Here is a 20,519-nt window from a genome sequence, read left to right on the forward strand (position 1 = left end):
GGGTCCGACATGTACTAATGGACCGCGGCCGATTTAAAGCTACCACCTAGCAAGTGTGGTGTCTGGCGGTGACACCACACAAGCAACACTGTGTGAAATAACCGCATAAATCAACGCTGGACGAACGACGAACGTATCCGTTAGGACAGTGTGGCGAACTTTGCGTTAATGGGCTGTTGCACCAGACAACTGACGGGAGTGTCTTTGCTAACAGCACATCGCCTGGAGTGCTTCTCAGGGGCTCGTGGCAATATCGGCTGGACCCTAGGCGACTGCAAAAACATGGTATCGAAAGATGAGCGCCTATTTCAGTTGGTGAGAGTAACTGGTAAGGTTGGAGTGTGGCGCAGACCCCACGAAGCCTTCGACCTACGTTGTCAACAAGGCACTGTGCAATCTTGTGATCGCTCCACAATGGTGTCGGCTGTGTTTACATGGAATATATTGGGTCCTGTAGCCCAACTGAAATGATCATTGACTAGATATGGTTATATTCGGTTACGTGGAGACCATCTGCAGACATTCATAGATTTCTTGTTCACAAACAATGATGGCACTTTTCTTGAAGACAGTGCGCCAAGTCAGATCATTCTGGACAATTCGAGTGAATGATAATCTGGAGTGTGGCTCTGCTGCCAGATGGTTAATTCGGTACGTGTATCGTGAGAAAGACCACCTGAATTGTGGCCGTTTTCTGCGATTGGCTGTTCGGAAGCAGTGCACCAAAGTGATAAACCTCTGCTATTAATATTAGAAAACCAAACAGTGAATCACTTGCATTTCAGTGCCAAAGAAACTATATAGCAGGCATATTAGTACAGAGATATGTGAACAGGCAGAATACGACGCTACGGTCGGCAACGCCTATATAAGACAACAAGTGTCTGACACAGTTGTTAGATCGATTACTGCTGCTACAATGACAGGTTATTAAGATTTAATTGAATTTGAATGTGGTGTTATAGTCGGCGCACGAGCGATAGGACACATCTCCGACGGAGCGATGTAGTGGGGATTTTCCCGTACGACCATTTCACGAGCATACCGCGAATATCAGAAATCTGGTAAAAGACAAATCTCCGACATCGCTGCGGGTGGAAAAAGATCCTGCACGAGAGGGACCAACGACAACTGAAGAGAATCGTTCAACGTGACAGAAGTGCAACCCTTCCGAAAATTGCTGCAGATTTCACTGCTGGACCACCAACAAGTGTCAGCGTGCGAACCATTCAACGAAACATCATCGATTTGGGCTTTTGCAGCAGAAGACCCACTCATGAACCTCCAATGACTGCACGATACTATAAGCTTTACGCCTCGCCTGGGCCGTCAACACCGACATTGGACTGTTGATGACTGGAAACATGTTGCCTGGTCGGACGAGTCTCGTTTTAAATTGTATCGAGCAGATGGACGTGTTTGGGTATGGGGACAACCTCGTGAACCCATGGAGCTTGCATGTCAGCAAGGGACTGTTCAAGCTGGTGGAGGCTCTGTAATGGTGTGGGGCGTGTGCAGTTGAAGTGATATGGGACCCCTGATATGTCTAGATACGATTCTGACAGGTAACACGTACGTAAGCATCCTGTCTGATCACCTACATCCATTCATGTCCATTTTGCATTCCGAAGGACTTGGGAAATTCCAACAGGACAATGCGACGCCCCACACGTCCAGAATTGCTCCAGGAACACTCTTCTGAGTTTAAACACATCCATTGGTCACCATACTCTCCAGACATGAACATAATTGAGCATATCTGGGATGGCTTGCAACGTGCTGTTCAGAAGAGATCTTCACCCGCTCGTCCTCTTATGGACTTATGGACAACCCTCCAGGATTCATGGTGTCAGTTCCCTCCAGCACTACTACAGACATTAATCGAGTCCATGCCACGTCGTGTTGCAGCACTTCTGTGGGGTGCCCTAAACTACATTAGGCAGGTGTACCAGTTTCTTTGGCTCTTCAGCATATAAAAGCATCTCTCAATAGCAGGGTTTCATGCCATTGTTTCGAAAATGTTAATTATCAGTAGAATAATAAGCAGGTGCGAAGCACGCTGGGGATATTTGGGTCGCGCCTAAGTTGGACGGTGGGCGAGGTGGTTCATCTGTCACATTAGAGCTCGATCGGCAGTCTTGGAGGACATACATGTTGTTGCCGTGGTCGATACCTGTTAAGACTTAATTAAGATCCCTATCAGCAGTCTCGAAGGACAGATATGTTGTCTGCCGCAGTCGGTACCAGTTAAGATTAATTAGCAATATCTGGTTAGTAAATGTAAGTGTTCGATCGGCAGTCTCGGAAGACAGACATGTTGTCTGCCGCTGTCGGTATTAATTACGACTTAATTAGCAATCTCTGATTTGTACATGTAAGAGCTCGATCGGCAGTTAAAAGAGAACAGGCATGGCGTCTGTCGCGGTCGCTGTTGGTTAAGAACTTAATTAGCAATTCCTGTTTTTTGGACATGTGATGAGAACTAGTCTGATAGTAATTACACAAACACGCAGTTCATTATTTTGTTTATTCTCCGTGAAAGTGTTAAGAATAGAAATTATTTGTGATTCATAAAGTGGACTATAACTGTGCAGTTTCTCGTATTCTGCTAATAAAAAAGCGAGTGACATCCCGTTCAAAATTTAGTTCTTTATACAATACCAGTTCATCAACAGTTTATTACAGCGTCAAGATAACGGATCAAGACTGACGCGCTGCTTTCTGCGCAGGGGACGACTACAGGAGACTGCAGGTTGATAAATAATATTCAGAACTTACGCATTCCACTTAGAGCGGTGGAAGCAACCAGGCATCTCTCGAGTATTGCAACCTTAGGACAAATGAGATCAGTGACACCCATCTATGGTAGCAAGGAGGAAGTATGAAGGAAGGAAATTTTCGAGGGAAGGGGTTTATCATACACATATAAATTCCTCTCGCCAGTCTGTCTCTTTCACTTGCCGTAATGATCAGAGTTCGGAAGTTGGGGCCCTTAGTTTGAAGGCTGGTGAGGTTTAGGCGGAAATTGACTAGATTTTCGCTTATACCTTTCGACTCGGTTGTTTTCAGGCTAGGGTCCCGTACGTCAAATTTTTACATTTACCCTTCTCGATCATTGCTGAAAGTTTGTAACATCATCACGGAATCACCGTGTATATTTTGAAATCGATATACTCTGTGTAAATCACGGGTAAAAACAACAATTGCTCTTTTCAGTTTACATATTACAGACGATCACAAAGACAAATTTTCTGTTAAACCTAATGGCATTCATCTCGGTTCAGAATTAGCGTGGAAAAGACACACCGAATAAACACTGATGAGCCAGAACGGGATGGCCACGTGCTTCATAGCGTGTTGATCCACATTTGGAAAGTAACGCAGCAGTAATTGTGCATGGCCTGGATTTGACAGTTCCTTGATAGGTTTCTGGAGGTATGTGGCATGAAATGTTCATGCACAGGTCACGCAATTCCCGTAAATTACGAGCTGATGGTTTGTGGGAGAGGCCCTGGCGCCATACAGGGTTCCAGATTTCTTCCATCGGGTTCAGATGAAGAATCTGGTGGGTAAGACATCAACGTGAGTTCAATGACATGAACCTCAGACCACTAAAGCACAGTTTTTGGCCTTGTGACACAGATAGCTATCTTGCTGGAAGATGCCATCGCCGCCGGGGAAGACATTAAGCATGAAGCTCCACAACGTAGCCCACAGCTGCCACGGTATCTTTGATGGTTATCACAAGTTCCAGCGGAGCTGGGGCGAATGTCTCCCACACCATAACACAGCCTGCGTCAGTTCGTGCATGTATCGACCAGCCATTCGTCTATATGATGGCGTTTCTGGACACGGCTGTCGACTTGGTGTAACAAGAAACTTAAGTCATCCGAGCAGGCGACACGTTTCCATCTATCCACGCTCAAATCTCGATGATCATGTGCCCACTGCAATCGTAATTCACGACGTTGTTGGATAAACATGGAAAGAAGCACGTATCGTCTAAGGACGAGCCCTGTGTTCAACAATATGTGCTGAAAGCTGTGCTCTGAAACCCTTGAGCCTGCACCATCATTATACTCTGCTGTCAGATTGGAGCCTATCCTGCTTTACAGAGCAGGCAAGCCTTTGACTTCTGCTTTCTGTGATGAGGCGTGGTCGTCCAATGACTTGTCACCCACTCGTGGTTTCACCTTCCTTCAACCACTTTACGTAGGTACTCAAGAGAGCAGTAGCACGCAAACAGCCAACCAGCTTCGCCTGGTACTGGACCATAACAATCAGCTCTTCGTCAAAAGTCGTTTATGTCAGTGAATTTCCCCATTTGCGGCCTGTATCGTGGGTAAATGATTCCCCCATTTTTCTCTGTTTCACCTACATATTTTTCTTACGTGCCCACGTGGCATTCAATCTTGCGGTGGGCAGCGGTCATAATGTTTTACCGCACGGGGTAGCCACGCAGACGCGGTCTAGGCGCCTTGCCACATTTCGCGCGGCTGTCCCTTCGGAAGTTCGAGTCCTCCCTCGGGCATGTGTGTGTGTGTGTGTTGTCCTTAGCGTAAGTTAGTTTAAGTTAGATTAGGTAGTATGTAAAGCTAGGAACCGATGAATGTTCGAATGTGTGTGAATTCCTAAGAGACCAAATTGCTGAGGTCAGCGGTCCCTAGCTTACACACTACTTAGACTAACTTAAACTAACTTATGCAAAGAACAACACACACACCCATGCCCCAGGAGGACTCGAACCTCCGGCGGGAGGGGCCGTGCAATCGGTGACATGGCGCCCCAAACCGCGCGGCCACTCCGCGCGGCGGGACCGATGACCTCAGCACTTTGATCCCCCGGGATGGTTCCTTTGAAAGGGCACGGCCGACTTCCTTCCCTAATCTGATGAGACCGATGACCTCGCTGTTTGGTCTCCTTCCACAAAAACAACCTCAACTTTGATCCCATAGGAACTTACCACAAATTTCTAAATTTCAAACGGTTTGGTTTTTCAGGGTAAGTGTACAAAGTTAGCATGTGTTACCTATTTACTAAGCAAACTTAGGTCCTGTGTTAGAGATAAGTTATATCGGTACGTAGTATGACTTCTTCCACATCTGCTTAACATACTTAGTTGTCTTATGTGGCATTTCGTCTGACCCAAAAACAAAATTGCAGAGGAGCTATCAGATATTATCGTGAAGTCGAAAGTAACGAGTCCTGTTCATCGCTTTTGAAAAAAAAATAGAATTGCCAACAGTTACATCTCTCTTTATGCTAAATTGCTTGATACACTCAAAGAAAAACCATCGTAATGTTCACCACTACGACACGTCAAAACAGCAAATCGACGTTGTCGCAAGCAAACTTTAGAAAACACAAGATCGTAACCCACAAATGGGTTTACAATTATATTTAAAGCACAGCCAGTATAAGCATTGGTGTTTCATTAAAAGCCTGGCCGCGGTTCACGACGCGGCGGCTGGCAGCGTTTTTCAGCGGCGAGGCACGCCTCACAGGAAGCGATTCCCACAGAGTGGCTGACGGCGGTACACGAGAAAAGTGAGTTTTTCGAATTTCTTGCTGTAAAAAATACTGAATGTAAGTGAAGCAAAACTACGTCAACTTCTGTAGTTACTTTTTCGGTAGAGATTCTCTTCTTCTTTTAAGAAATTAAAAACCACTTCTTTCGGATTTTTGCGGTTTCGTCACCATAAAATACTTCTCGTTCGATTCTGAAGAAACTAATCGACACAAAAAGTTGATATCTGCAAATCCTATAGTTTCACATTAGAGTTTGAAGATGAAGTGTCTATTATGTCGAAGTTGGTGATAGTAACTGTGATACTTGCTTTCCAAGTACTATGTAGCATAAATTGTGAAGGGTTTGCAGTGAAATATGTAGTCGCTGGCTGCTTTACGTTTAGTCCGTTCTAGATGATATTTTGCTGCGAACTAATTGTAGCTAACACACCGAAATTGTTTTTGAAGTTGGAAAAAAAGCCATATCTCAGTACAGTATGGAGGAAATAGAAGTCGAACTATTTCATTTGTGCGCGCTGGCGAAAAGAGCGCTGCCGAAGCGCGATGCGGCCAAGTACCGTAGCCTGAAGCTCAGTCGTGACCAATTCGTGTTAATGGTTCAAAAGGCTCTAAGTACTATGGTCATCAGTCCCCTAGACTTAGAACTACCTAAAACTAACTAACCTAATGGCATCAGACACATCCATGCCCGAGGCAGGATTCGAACCTGCGACCGCAGCAGCAGCGCGGCTCCGGACTGAAGCGCCTAGAATCGCTCGGCCACCCCGGCCGGCCTTCGTCTTAATACTCGCACCTTTTTCAGATTAGTGATCGCGGATTGTTATTGTAGTTACTAGTGGAAGAAAATGATGAAAATGAAAACTATACTGCTTTATTTATCTCTCATTCTGTTGTAATGGCGCTTTTCCATTCTCCTGGCAAACACGAACAAAAGCAGAATAGTTGCAATTTCACTTCAGGTAGAACGCTCTACTGTTGTCAAGAAAGAAAAGCAAGTTTGCATTAAAATATGACACGTTTTGCACAACTAACAGATTAGATGAATTGTGTCAACATTTATCAAGCTGACCCCGTTGTAGCTACAGAGACATTCTCTCCAGTCTATCATAACGCAGTTATACTATGTTGCATTTTCAGTAAAGGGTAGTTTCGTACTCTGCTACAGTATTACATTTGAGTAAATGAATACCTTTATAGGAAAGGGAATCAAGCGACACCTCTACAAAACTGTATCCAAGACCTAATTTCTTTTTTGTGTATCCAGATATACTTCTGCATCTATACTACGCAAACCGCTGCCACGTGCGTGGCAGTGGGTATGTTCTATTGTACCAGTTGTAAGGGCTTTTCCCCATTCCATTCACATATGGAGCGCGGGAAAAAACGCCTCTGTGCGTGCTGTAATGAGTCTAACCTTGTCACGCGATCCACGTGGGAGCGCAGTCACCATTTAAAACCGGTTCTTGAAACTCTGTAAGAAGGCTTTCTCAGACTAGTTCACTCAGTATCTCAGTGACTCCCCGCAGGTCAAACAAGCCTGTGACAATTCGTGCTGCTCTGATCTGTACACGTTCAATATCGCCTGTTAGTCCTGTTTCGTATGGGTTCCACACACTTGAGCAATATTCTAGGATAGGTCAGGTTAGTGGTTTGTAAGTAACCGTCTTTGTAGACTGATTGCATTTCCCCAGTATTTTACCAATGATCCCGCATCTGAGACCTGCACTGCCCTAATAGTTACCAGGCTGTTCCATTTCATATCCCTACAAAGTATTGCGACTAGGTATTTGTGTGACTTGTTGATATTACAGTCATAGGATACTTCGTTTTTTCGTTTTGTGAAGGGCACAATTTTACATTTCTGAACATTTAAAGCAAGTTACCAACGTGTACACCATTCAAATTTTAGCAATACCTCAATGAATATTTACGCAGTTTCTTTCAGACAATACTTCACTACAGATTACATGATTTGCAAAAATCTGAGGCTACTATTTATATTATTCGCAAGGTCATAAAGACACAACACAAACAGCAAAGGTCTCAACATACTTCCTGCGGTGAACCCGAATTATGTCATTATCCCTTGATGACTCCCCATCCAAGATAGCTAGCTGCATCTTTGCTAACAAAAGCTGCTCACTCCACTCACAAATTTCGCTTGATACACCATACGATAGTACTTTTGATAATAAGTATAGGTGTAGTACTGTGTCAGGTGCTTTTCGGAAATCGAGAAATATTGCATCCGACTGACTGCATTAATTTTGGCTTTCAGTATGTCTTGTGACAGAAGAGTGAGTTAAGTTTCACATGATCGATGTTTTCGAAATCCGTGCTGGTTGGCATGTAGGAGGTCATTCTCTCCAAAACACCTTTTTATATTTGAGCTCAGAATGTGTTCCAAGATACAACAAATTTACGTGAAAGATATTGGACGGTAGTTCTGTGAATCACTTCTGCTACTCTTCGTCCAATTACTGGGCACAGTTTTTTGTTAGAGGAATTTACGAAAGATTATAGTTAACAGTGGGGGGGGGGGGGGGGCTAACTCCGCCGCAGTATAAAATTTGATAGGGATTCCATCGGCTTTGGAGCTTTGTTCAATTTTAACGAGTAGGTAAGCCCTTCACTGATTGCAAATGTTAAGCATACAACTTCTCGTAAGATGGGAGGTATTGCCTTAAATTGTATTATAACACAAGTGTATAGAATAACATCTTCGGTTGTTGGTGTTGGAAACAAGCAACGAAATAATTTGTTTTGAGATCAGAAATACCTTGTGAAGCTACATAATTTTCGTTTAAATGCGACACGTAACTGCCTTACATGAAGTTCGATTTTTTACGTGTTGCTTTCCAATTTTATCACATAGTGCTTACATTGTTGCTGTAATATCTTTCAGATTCTTAAGGTGTAATGTGCAATAGCTGATTTCCAGTACTTAATTCTGTACTGTACTTCATTTTATGTAACTTATTGCATGTGTGAAAATGAAAATTTTTGCAAAAATATTCACCATTTTGAATCAGTTTAGCACCTACATTGAAGCGCCTAAAAAACCGTATAGGCATGCGTAGAGACATGTACACAGGCAGAATACGGCGCTGCGGTCGGCAATGCCTTATAAGACAAGTGTCTGGCGCAGTTGTTAGATCGGTTACTGCTGCTACAATGGCAGATTATTAAGATTTAAGTGAGTGTTATGTTCGGCGCACGAGTGGTGGGACACAGCATCTCCGACGTAGCGATGAAGTGGAGATTTTCCCGTACGACCATTTCACGAGTGTACAGTGAGTAAAAAATCAAATCTCCGACATCGCTGCGGCCGCAAAAAGATCCTGCAAGAACGGGACGAACTACGACTGAAAATCGTCCAACGCGCTGAAGTGCAACCTTTCCGCAAATAGCTGCATATTTCAGTGCTGGACCAACAACAAGTGTCAGCGTGCTAACCATTCAACGAAAAATCATCGATATAGGCTTTGGGAGCCGAAGGCCAGCACGTGTACTCTTGATGACTACACGGCACAAAGCGTTACGCCTCGCCTGGGCCCGTCAACACCGACATTGGACTACTGATGACTGAAAACGTGTTGTCTGGTCGGACGAGTCTCTTTTCAAATTGTATCGACCGGATGGACGAGTACGGGTACGGAGACAACCTCATGAATCTATGGACCCTGCATGTCAGCAGGGGACTGTTCAATCTGGTGCAGGCTCTGTAATGGTGTGGGGCGTGTGCAGTAGGACCCCTGAAACGTCTAGATACGACAGTGACAGGTGACACGTTCGTAAGCATCCTGTCTGATCACCTGCATCCATTAATGTCCATTGTGCATTCCGAAGGACTTGGACAATTCCAGTAGGACAATGCGACACCCCGCACGCCCAGAACAGAGTGGCTGCTGAAATACTCCTCTGAGTTTAAAAACTTCGGCTGGACACCAAACACCCCAGCCATGAACATTATTGAGCATATCTGGGATGGCTTGCTACGTGGTGTTGAGAAGAGATCTTCACCCGCTCGTACTCTTACGAATTTATGGACAGCCCTGCAGAATGCATGGTGTCATTTCCATCCAGCACTACTTTCAGATATTAGTCAAGTCCATGCCACGTAGTGTTGCGGCACTCTGCGTGCTCGCGGGGGGCCCAACACGATGTTAGGCAGGCATTACCAGTTTCTTTGGCTCTTCAGTGTATATCCCTCCATGTTTCGGCCCTCTTAAAACGTTCTTATAATCTGCATCTCCTGTATCGTACTAGAAGTTGCACTTCTTCACCTGTTCGATAAGTCTCACCGATACGACAGATTTGCTGGCTCAGCCGTCACTGTGAGAGGCAAAAAATGCGGCTGCGGGTACTCACTGCCGCCATCCACGACGGTGAATCTGTAATTTGAGACAGACTGGCGCTCGCTGCGGCGGCAAGACCGCCTTCTGTGTGAATCGACACGATGTTACAAGACGCATTTCAACGACGCGGGCAGTGTGCAGATGCTCAAGGTCGCGGACTGCGCGGTCAGACGGTTTCGTTTGTTTAGAAACATCATATAAAATGTCTCAGAGCAAAGGCATTTTATTCGATATAATAATTCGAAATGTGTCCTAACGATGATCTTTGAAGTGTGAAGGTTGATTCATTTATATTTGCATGATGGCGTGTGTGTAAATCAATACAAGAGCATCGCAGGTTCTGGGCAAGGAGCAAGAGGAGATTCATATCAATTTCGCGGTGAACAGCGAAACAGTTTTTGAGATTTCACGACAATCGGTGTACACTTGCAAATAGTCAGTATCCAATACATATGGCCTTCCTTGAACTAATATTGAATTGATACGTCTGTTTTTGTGGGGATGTGCCCACAAATGAATATGTCATGTATTGTTTGGTGGACACATTATGTTTTGGTAAATAATAGTAATAGTCGATTAATATGTGTATCTCCCAATGTCTTTTTCGCGATGTGTATATGAGGTACGACCATAATTTAGTAATTCCACGTGCTGTATTAGTCCGATTAGCGTTGATAAACAACTTTGGAACGTTTGTACAGTGCTAGCTATACCGCATATTTAGTCTACCATCATAAAGGTTACATGTGATTCGGTAGAATCGGCGATTATTGTTTCAAAATGGGGCAGAGAATTTGTATTAAGTTTTGCTATAAGAACGGAATAAAGTGCAGCAAAGTGTTAGAAACATTAATTTTTACTTCTGTAGAGTCGACAGTGAGTAAAACAATGATTTGCGCGTGGTAAAAGCGTTTCGAAGAAGGCCGTGAAAGCCGCTGGAGCGCACTGTACGCCACAGTAGCTGAGCACGTAAGATCGTGGAAAATGTGAAGGAAGTGACTATGAACGATCGCCGGATCACACGCACAGAAGTCGCTGACGATGTTGGAATATCAATTGGCTTGTGTCATGAAATTTTTTGACTGTTTAGTGTATGTAATTTAAGAGAAAAATTTGTTCCAAACTTGCTGAATTTCTAACAGAAAAAGCGGCGAGTGTAAGTTGGCCAGGAATCACTAGATGAAATCAACAAGGACGCAGAACTACTGAAATGTGTCATAATAGGTGATGATGGGTTTACGGATATGACGTTGAAGGTAAGACGTTCGTGCAATGCTGAACAAAAGCAGATATAAAAACAAATCATTCAACATTGACTGGGCCGTTTCAAAAAGAACCTGGCTGATTTCGTGCGCCTGCATTACTGTTGACGAAATGGGAGTATCACCTTTTGCCAGCAAAAGAAGTGAAATTAAAGCATTGAGTAGATAACAAAGATTTAGCACGAAAACTGGCGAAGTCTATTTTCATCTTTCCGAAAAGCTAGGGGAGTACACTCACGTCCAGAAAAAAGAACCCATTCAGCAACTACACTCATGCTCATAAATTAAGGATAATTGCAGTTTGTGGTGCCACACAACGTGGCACTACACAAAACTGGCGCTAATAGCATAGGCACATAGAGAACACACACGACACAGATATGTAAGTCCACGGTATTGGTGATAAGTTGAGAAAACCGTCCCGAAACACATGTGCTACAGAACGCCACTGTTTGCTGAGCATGTACCCTGACATCAATATGGGATATGATCACTATGCACACGTACACAGGCCGCACAACGGGTTGACACACTCTGTATCAGGTAGTCGAGAAGCTGATGGGGTATAGCCTCCCATTCTTGCACCAGTGCCTGTTGGAGCTCCTGAAGTGTCGTAAGGGTTTGAAGACGTGCAGCAGTACGTCGACCGGGACCATCCCAGACATGCTCGATGGGGTTAGGTCTGGAGAACAGGCAGGCCACTCCATTCACCCGGTATCTTCTGTTTCAAGGTACTCCTCCACGATGGCAGCTCGGTGGGGCCGTGCGTTATGATCCATCAGGAGGAAGGTGGGACCCACTGCACCCCTGAAAAGGCGGACATACTGGTGCAAAGTGACGTCCCAATACACCTGACCTGTCACAGTTCCTCTGTCAAAGACATGCACGGGTTTACGTGCACCAATCATAGTCCCACCCCACACCATCAAACCACGACCTCCATACAGGTCCCTTTCAAGGACATTAAAGTTCCTGGTTCACGCCAGACGGAAATCCGGAGAGAATCACTGTTCAGACTATACCTGGACTCGTCCGTGAACATAACCTGAGACCATGTACTTTGTTCTTGAGAGCAGTACGGGCTCTCCTGTGACCAGGGTTCAGTGGAAAGCACCTTGCAGGTCTCTGGGCGAATAAACCATGTCTGTTCAGTCGTCTGTAGACTGTGTGTCTGGAGACAACTGTTCCAGTGGCTGCAGTAAGGTCCTGAGCAAGGCTACCCACAGTACTCCGTGGCCGTCTGCGAGCACTGATGGTAAGATATCGGTCTTCTTGTGGTGTTGTACACTGCAGACGTCCCGTACTGTAGCGCCTGGACACGTTTCCTGTTCGCTGGAATCGTTGCCATAATCTTGAGATCACACTTTGTGGCACATTCAGGGCCCGTGCTACGACTTGCTGTGTTAGGCCATCCTCCAGTTGCTCTAGTATTTTACCCCTCATAACGTCATCAATATGTGTTCTTTGATCCATTTTCAACACATAGTCACCATTAGCACGTCTGGAAACGTCTGCACACTTAACTCGCTGCACCGTTCTCTGACATGCACCAACACACCTCTGCGTATGTGGAGAGCTGCCAGCGCCACTGTGCGACGACTGCAGGTCAAATGCACCACATGGTCATACCCCGAGGTGGTTTAAACCCGCAAACCGCCCACCAGAGCGTTGTTTCACCATGTATCAGCATTATCCTTAATTTATGAGCATGAGTGTAGAAACAGGACGTTCACATTCACAGGTCATTTACATCAGTATGTTCTGCAGAAATGATTAGCATTTCAGTCTCCTCAGTGCAGCACGTGTCCTGTTGCCTAGTAGGCACAGGGTCGGCCATGGGCTCTGACAACGTGTTCCATGCGTGATAGCATCGACCCGTGTAAGGTGTAAATGGCGTCCTGTGGTATAGCCCCGCATGCTGCATTCACCTAGTTCCAAAGTTCATCTGTGGTGGTTGGCATTGAGTCACAGCAGCCTGTCGTTTCACCATATCCGACATATTTTCGATAGCCGACAAGTCTGGTGATCTGGCTGGTCAGGAGTAAAGGCTGATATTCTGGGTCACCAAGAAGGCACGTGTTTGTGCAACAGTAGTGCATTGTTTTGCTGCAAGATGGCGTCTGGGGATGTGCAGAAAGGGTATGACTATGGGTCACAGAATGTCATTCATGTAGGTTACACTGTCACAGTACCCTGGAAACACACCGGCTATGATTCGTGGTTGTACCCAATAGCATCCCATACTTTAAGGCCTCGAGTTGGTGCTGTATATTTCGTGCGAATGCAGTCACTATAATGCCGCTCCCCTGGATGCAGCAAAACAAAATGCAGCCACCATTTACAAATAAACAGGATTTGGACTCGTCCGATAACACTATCTAATGCCATTCCTGTCCCCAGTAACGTCGTTCCATACACCATTGCGGTCTAGTATGTTTCTGCACATTCGTCAAACGTAGGCGGAAAAGTGGACGACGCGCATGTAACCCATGCCGTAATATATGGCGACGGACTGTCACCTCTGATAGCGTAGATGTGTTACACTGTTCCACTGTTGCGCCAGAGACGAGGAGGATGCAGATCTGCCCTGCAGTGCCATTCGGATTGGCGGGGGGGGGGGGGGGGGGGGGGAGGGCGGGAGGAGGGGTGCGACCTGACCCACCTCGTCGTGTTTTACGGCCTTCCGATTGTGCACACGCCAGTTGCACTGCCAAAACACTTCGTCCGACACGAGCAGACATCACATTCTCTCATACCATAACGCATGCTCTTTAAAACTCACTAATTTGACGGTACGGTTCGCGCATACGTATGCGAGGCATCCTGCACGTCTGCTCCTATTACCTTCGATTTATAGCGACAACGAGAGCCGCAGGCACATTTTATAGGTAGGTGGTGTTGCGCCGCGATATCGATGTTGACCTTGAACCCGCGGGCCGACATGGTTCAAGTGCTAATCATTTCTGCAGAAAATGATAATGTGCATGTTCTGTGAATATGAACGTACTGTCTCTAGTCGCTGAAGGTGTTATGTTTTTTGTTTTTTTTTTTTTCCTTTCGCCGGGCGGTGTGGCCGAGCGGTTCTAGGCGCTTCAGTATAGAACCGCGCGACCGCTACGGTCGCAGGTTCGAATCCTGCCTCGGGCATGAATGTGTGTGACGTCCTTAGGTTAGTTAGGTTTAAGTAGTTCTAAGTCTAGGGCACTGATGACCTCAGATGTTAAGTCCCACAGTGCTCAGAGCCATTTGAACCATTTGTTCTGTTTTTTTTCTGAACATTAGTGTATTTTCTAAGATTCAAAAATGATTACTCATATTGATTACAATAAAATAAAAAATAATGGTTTAAATGGCTCTGAGCACTATGGGACTTAACATCTATGGTCATCAGTCCCCTAGAACTTAGAACTACTTAAACCTAACTAACCTAAGGACATCACACAGCACCCAGTCATCACGAGGCAGAGAAAATCCCTGACACCGCCGGGAATCGAACCCGGGAACAATTAAAAAAAATACCAAATACCGTACCGGTACTACGAAAATCTGCTGGGCAAAGTTAATGAAAAATGAGTTTATATTTAGTGAAGAACATATCCGTCCTTCTTCAGGGCAATGTGCTTTAGGAGATGGGAAATTAAAAGGTTTGGCAGGAAAAAGAAATAAGTCTTTCAGTACCAAGTGGTAAAAGTTCTCCTTCTCTCTGTAGTTGAAGACTATCTCCCGAAACACTATGTAACCTCAAATAATTCACACACATAAAGCGTTCCCAGAAGTGGCAGTCACATTAAGTGGATGAACAAGGTTTCTTTGCCAAGCAAACCTCTGATATTGTAAGTCTGCAGTGTATCCAATCCGTATTACTCATCTTCTACCCCATTTTATGGTTCTTGGTTCACGAATGTAGTTGCAGAATGCCGATCTAATGGCTTCAAGGGACAACAAAAATTTCTATTTTCAATATTTCATATAATTATCGACCGAATTTAAAAAATTAAAATGCTATCATCACCCATTAAGGAGTATTATCTTCTATTAAAGATTTAACGCAGTAAGACAAGTATTGCAATTAGAAACTGTGTATAGGCTATACACCATCCAGTTACAATAATGCGACCACTTGTGAAGAGCACGAATAACCACCCTTTGCAGCGCGGACCACGGCGAGACTTACAGGAAGAGTGAATGAGTTTCTAAAAGGTACCGACAGGGGTATGGAGCAATGACGGCTTCAGTGCCGTGGTGGCCAGCTGCGCTGGGTTTCTCGGTTCATGATCCATTGGCGCGAACAACCTGATTAAGATGGTAAACTGATTCACAGTTGGGTTTAAATTTGGGGAGTCTGGTAACCAGGCAAGCACGGTAAGCTCATCCTGCTGTTCTTTGCGCCATGCACATACACAGTGATCTGTGTGACACCTCACAATGGCCTACCGGTAGAAGCAATCATGCCTCAGACAGCATGTAGAGGTGGACATGGTCCCCAAGGATATAAGTATACTTGTATTGATCCATTGTTCCTTCCAGAATGACGAAACATCCACGGAATGCCACGAAAACATTCCCCAGACCATAATGCTCCCTCCTCCGACCTGAACCCTTCCGGCGATTGTTGCAAGTTGTATGCCTTCAGACGTTACACTCTGTACAAACCAACGGCCATCTCTTCGGTGGAGCGTGATTTGCTGGCAAAGCAACCTGTTGCCACTCGGTGGTCGTCCAGTTGCAGCGCCGGCGTGCAAACCCAACTGGTAAGGGTCCCATACAGACGAACAACACTCTAAGACAGGACGAACTAACGTACTGTAAGCTATTTCCTTTGTTGAAGGACTGCATCGCTTTAGGATTCTACCAATAAACCGCAATCTATAGTTCGCCTTCCCCGTTACTTGTGTAATCTGATCATTCCATTTGAGATCATTTCGAATACTCACACGCAGATACTTGACGGATGTTACTGCTTCCAAAGACTGGGCATTTTTTTTGTACTCGTACATTAATGGGGATTTTCGCCTTGTTATACGCAGTAGGTTACACTTACTAATATTGTGAGATAACTGCCAGTCATTACACCCCCATTTATTTTCTGCAAATCATCATTGATTTGTTCACAATTTTCGTGTGATAATACTTTCCTGTAGACTACAGCATCATCGGCAAACAGTCTAATGCCGCTGTCAGTACCATCAACCAGATCGTTTATGTAAATCGTAAAAAGCAGCGGACCTATTACACTGTCCTGGGGCACACCTGAAGTTAAGCTTGTTTCTCTTGAAGTCACCTCGGTCAGGATGACTTACTGCTCTCTGTCTGTTAGAAAACTATGAATGTCAACCCTACACGCTTTATATACCCCCCACTGCTAGTGCTGCCTCCTGCCGTCTGCTGGGTTGCCCATTTCCGAGGGGGGGGGGGGGGGCAAAGGATGTCCACGCAACCCGTCCCCCTCCCACTCTCTCAAAGAAAGGAAAAATATAGTGTAATCAGGCGTTTTCCTTTCAAGAAAATGATTTAGAAGTCGGTATTATACAGATTTTAACAGGATCATAACCGGTACTTTTTACGGCATCTTACATCTAGCCATTCATCTTTCCAAATATTAAAATTACATCATATCCCCAGGTATAGTCCTCCCCCCCTCTCCCCTTACAAACTACCGTATGGACGCCCCTGTCCATCTGTGAGTGGTTGCACGTTGAGGTCGAGGTGGTGGTCACTTTAATCTGACAAGACTGCGTATCTTGAGGCAACCTAACTCACTGCCTGCAGATAGAGCCCGGATTACACTCATCCAGTATGTTACAGAACATCCTCCGAAGATCCATTTTAGCCTCAGATATGCATATAAAATATTGTCAAACATTGGAATATTGTAATATGATTCTAATTACTACGTGAATTATAAAGCAGTTAATAAGTAAGTTCTGGCTAGAAGGCAAATTGAAAGCTCATGACTACATCAGGGTCAAGTATACTTAATATGCAGACTCTGTAATTGGTAGAGATATTTTTTGTTAACATTGAAGCCACTAATTAACTATATTCTTCAATCACTACCAATATTCACTAGAATTTATTACTTCCTCTTATTCTGTTTGAATTATATTTATTATGTCATCAAAGCTTGAAGTATAACAGGTCAGCAATGTAAAATACTTGCAACATCGTTTGTAATTGAAGAGAAATTATGCAGTCCTTTATTGCAAATGTAAACATATACTGATTCTCACCCCTAGGAATCATTTCGAACTATGTGGCTACTGTTAAATGAAAGCATTTTTAATTTCTAGCTCCAACTTTCGTTCCAATTTTCGTTTACTTTCCGTTTATTATCATGTTTCACGCTTCTAAGTTGGTTTCTTTCACGAACTACCTATACATACTCTTCCGGAAATAATGTACCTAAATTACACTGTCCACAGTATATCTCTGTGTATTAACTTTCTATTGTACTTCTATAAATTTGCATCTTAAACAATAGTATTGATTGTTACTAAAAGTATAAACAGACGCGCAACAGCACTATCATTGCGCAGATTGTATCCAGTTTTCAAAGAGTCGACATCTAGACAGTTCGTAACGCCAATTTTTCATTGCTATACACCACCTAAGCATTAATAAAAAAATTCATTGCAACTCCTGAAGTTTCGTTGACGATTTGCACGGCGTGGCAAGATTGCTACAAATTCTTAACAGCTATATATTACGGGCAACAGGACATCAGCAGCAAAGTAGATATGAGGATCTAAAAGTTGGGTATTAAATTCTGTAAAATGATCGGAAATAAATTTGGAAATGATAAGGGTAATATTTAAAAGATTTTAATGATTTTTTAAGATTATTCTGGAATATTTTATCGAATAAAGTAGGCTTACGGCTATCCAAACAGTTACCGTAGCTAATGAAGGAAAAATAGAACAATAAGATTTCGTTATGAATACATAGATACAAAAATCAAAAAATGTTCTTGCGTTCGGTCTTGAAATGATTTCTTATACCTCTTCAACCCCGCGGTAACACGTTGATGTTCCCCTCCATTATTACTGGTGTCCTTGCATGTCCTCACGATCTGTCGTGGACTAATAAATAAATATTCAAACAAATTTTTTAAACTGTCCCGAATATATTTTCAAGCATAACCTTTACGTAATACATTCACAAGTTTAATAATACTTGGCATGCGTATATACCGTATGTTTATCTGTAACCGAGAGAAAAAGTTGGTCGTTTGGTTGGTTTCGGGGAAAGAGACCAAACAGCGAGGTCATCGGTCTCGGATTAGGGAAGGAAGTCGGCCGTGCCCTTTCAGAGGAACCATCCCGGCATTTGCCTGGAGCGATTTAGGGAAATCACGGAAAACCTAAATCAGGACGGCCGGACGCAGGATTGAACCGTCGTCCTCCCGAATGCGAGTCCAGTGTGCTAACCACTGCGCCACCTCGCTCGGTAGAGAAAATGTGTTTAACTGTTGGACTGAAAGACGGACAACGAAGTATCGTTCCGTTTTTACCGATTGAAGTACGGAATGCTGAAAACGAGATTACTTTATTATTTAGGTTTTTGTGATGTCATTTGTGTTCGCTGTACACGGATTTCGGTCCTAACGTGTTGCCACATCGCGTTCCTCAATTCAGTTTTCTTTCCGCGAATGAAGTATCATTTGAGATTTTTGAAAAAGATAGTATTCTCCTAAAATTCACTATCACATCGTGCAGTGAAGAGCTGCGGCGCGAATTTCAGAACATCCTAGTAATTTCTCATATGGGGAGCAGAAAATTATTGCCAGTGTTTCCACCATTTGTTATCTGACACCTTGCGTAGGAAGACACACAAAAGAAGTGTGCACCACGAGATATGACAGAAATACTCGTCTGCTTCTTCTCATAACACTTTCAAAGGTAGAATAGCATGGAGGGAATAAAGGGCAGAACTGAATTACTTGTCAGAAAACATAACAGGAACGTTAGCAGAGCTTATTTTGTGTTGTAGCACCTTTCATGATCCTTGCGCTTCCGTGAAACGCGATCTCATTCTTCCGGATGAAAGATGTATGACTTGTTTCGTAGAGCATACGGATTTGTATTCGTTACGTCTAGAATACTGACAATAAAGTACCCTGCCAACATATTATTGAAGTTAACATAGTATTTAGAGGGAAAAGAAGTAACTCTTGAAATAATGAAGGCTATTGATAACGAGATTTAATGCCCTTAAATATTAATTCTAATATTAAATATGCAACTAAACACACCAGTTTATTGAGTTCTAAGACGAAGTAAAGATACTACCACCAGTTATGGATTTTGTTGTTTTCAAATTTGGCGCAAGAGAGGAAAGTACAGTGATGCGTTTCGTCTTATAAATTTGACAATGGTTTAGAAGTATTTTATTTCGTCGTGTTTCGACAGACATTTGCACAGAACTTATCATCGTGTAGAGACCAAATCGGCTGCGAAGCGCAAAGCCGACTTCGATGGCCGAAGCTCTGATGTAATTATATTTCGTAACACTGATTGGTAATGCATGAGATACAATCTCTAATTTTATAAGACGAAGGACAGCTAAACTGAATATAAACAGTAGAATATTTTGATTTCATGCAGAGTACATTTAAAGAAGAAAGATAATAAAGAGAAGGCAATTGCGAGAAGATTTCACGGCCTAATAAAGCTGTAATTGGTCTATGGCTGAAAAAGACCTACCTGTAAATTAAATGATGTGGTCCTCATTCATATCCTTCAACTCCAGTCCCTGGCGATAACGAACTCCATCCTCAGAAGCCTCAGCTGAGTCATAAAGTCCTCCGTTTGTGTTTGGTCGTCTGTACCATTTCTCGTATTCAGGGCAATCGAAACCTGCAGGTCTTACTCGCGAAAGGGGGAATAAAAGTGTTCGTTTCTCGCTCTCTACGGACCGCGATTCAAATGACTCCCCAAAGAAAACACAGACAAAACTAGTGAAACGAAGGCAGAGACGGAATCTTTTAGACGCGTCCGTGTACGTTAGCGTACTATTTAGTTCGCCACGAGGACGAGTGTCGGCATCAGGCAATTCGACACGACGCCTCAATCAATAGCAGAGACTGCGTGCGCCTCAGCTGCGCGTTTGTTCTCCCATGCGCAAACTCGCAGCGGAGCGCGCGCGCACGCACACGTGCCTTAGCTGCAGTTCTTGGAAAACTTCTCTTGGGTTTGAAGCGTGAAAAGGTCGTTACGAAGAAATGTCTAAACAAACTACCTTCACCGTGCAAAGTGATATCCTGAGCAACATACGTGGAAGACAGTGGTAATTTGGAGCGTTTCTTATTTAAAGGTGGCTCTCGATTCTCCATCCCGTCTAGTGAGATCTTAGCTCATGCGATTAGGAACCA

General features: G+C 44.0%; 1 protein-coding gene across 4 annotated transcripts in view; it reads right to left on the reverse strand.

Annotated features, from left to right (window-relative positions):
- LOC126088534 (uncharacterized) overlaps positions 1–20,215 on the reverse strand; it is a 200,549-nt gene extending 180,334 nt beyond the window's left edge. For all 4 annotated transcript variants that reach the window (XM_049906708.1, XM_049906710.1, XM_049906711.1 and 1 more), the window contains exon 1: positions 19,852–20,215. In XM_049906708.1, coding sequence (XP_049762665.1) covers positions 19,852–19,878 — 27 coding nt within the window. In that variant the 5' untranslated portion in view covers positions 19,879–20,215. The remainder of the gene's footprint in view (positions 1–19,851) is intronic.
- Between the last annotated feature and the right edge of the window lie 304 nt (positions 20,216–20,519).

The sequence above is a fragment of the Schistocerca cancellata genome, chromosome 6, assembly GCF_023864275.1.
Source record: "Schistocerca cancellata isolate TAMUIC-IGC-003103 chromosome 6, iqSchCanc2.1, whole genome shotgun sequence".
Lineage (NCBI taxonomy): Eukaryota > Metazoa > Arthropoda > Insecta > Orthoptera > Acrididae > Schistocerca > Schistocerca cancellata.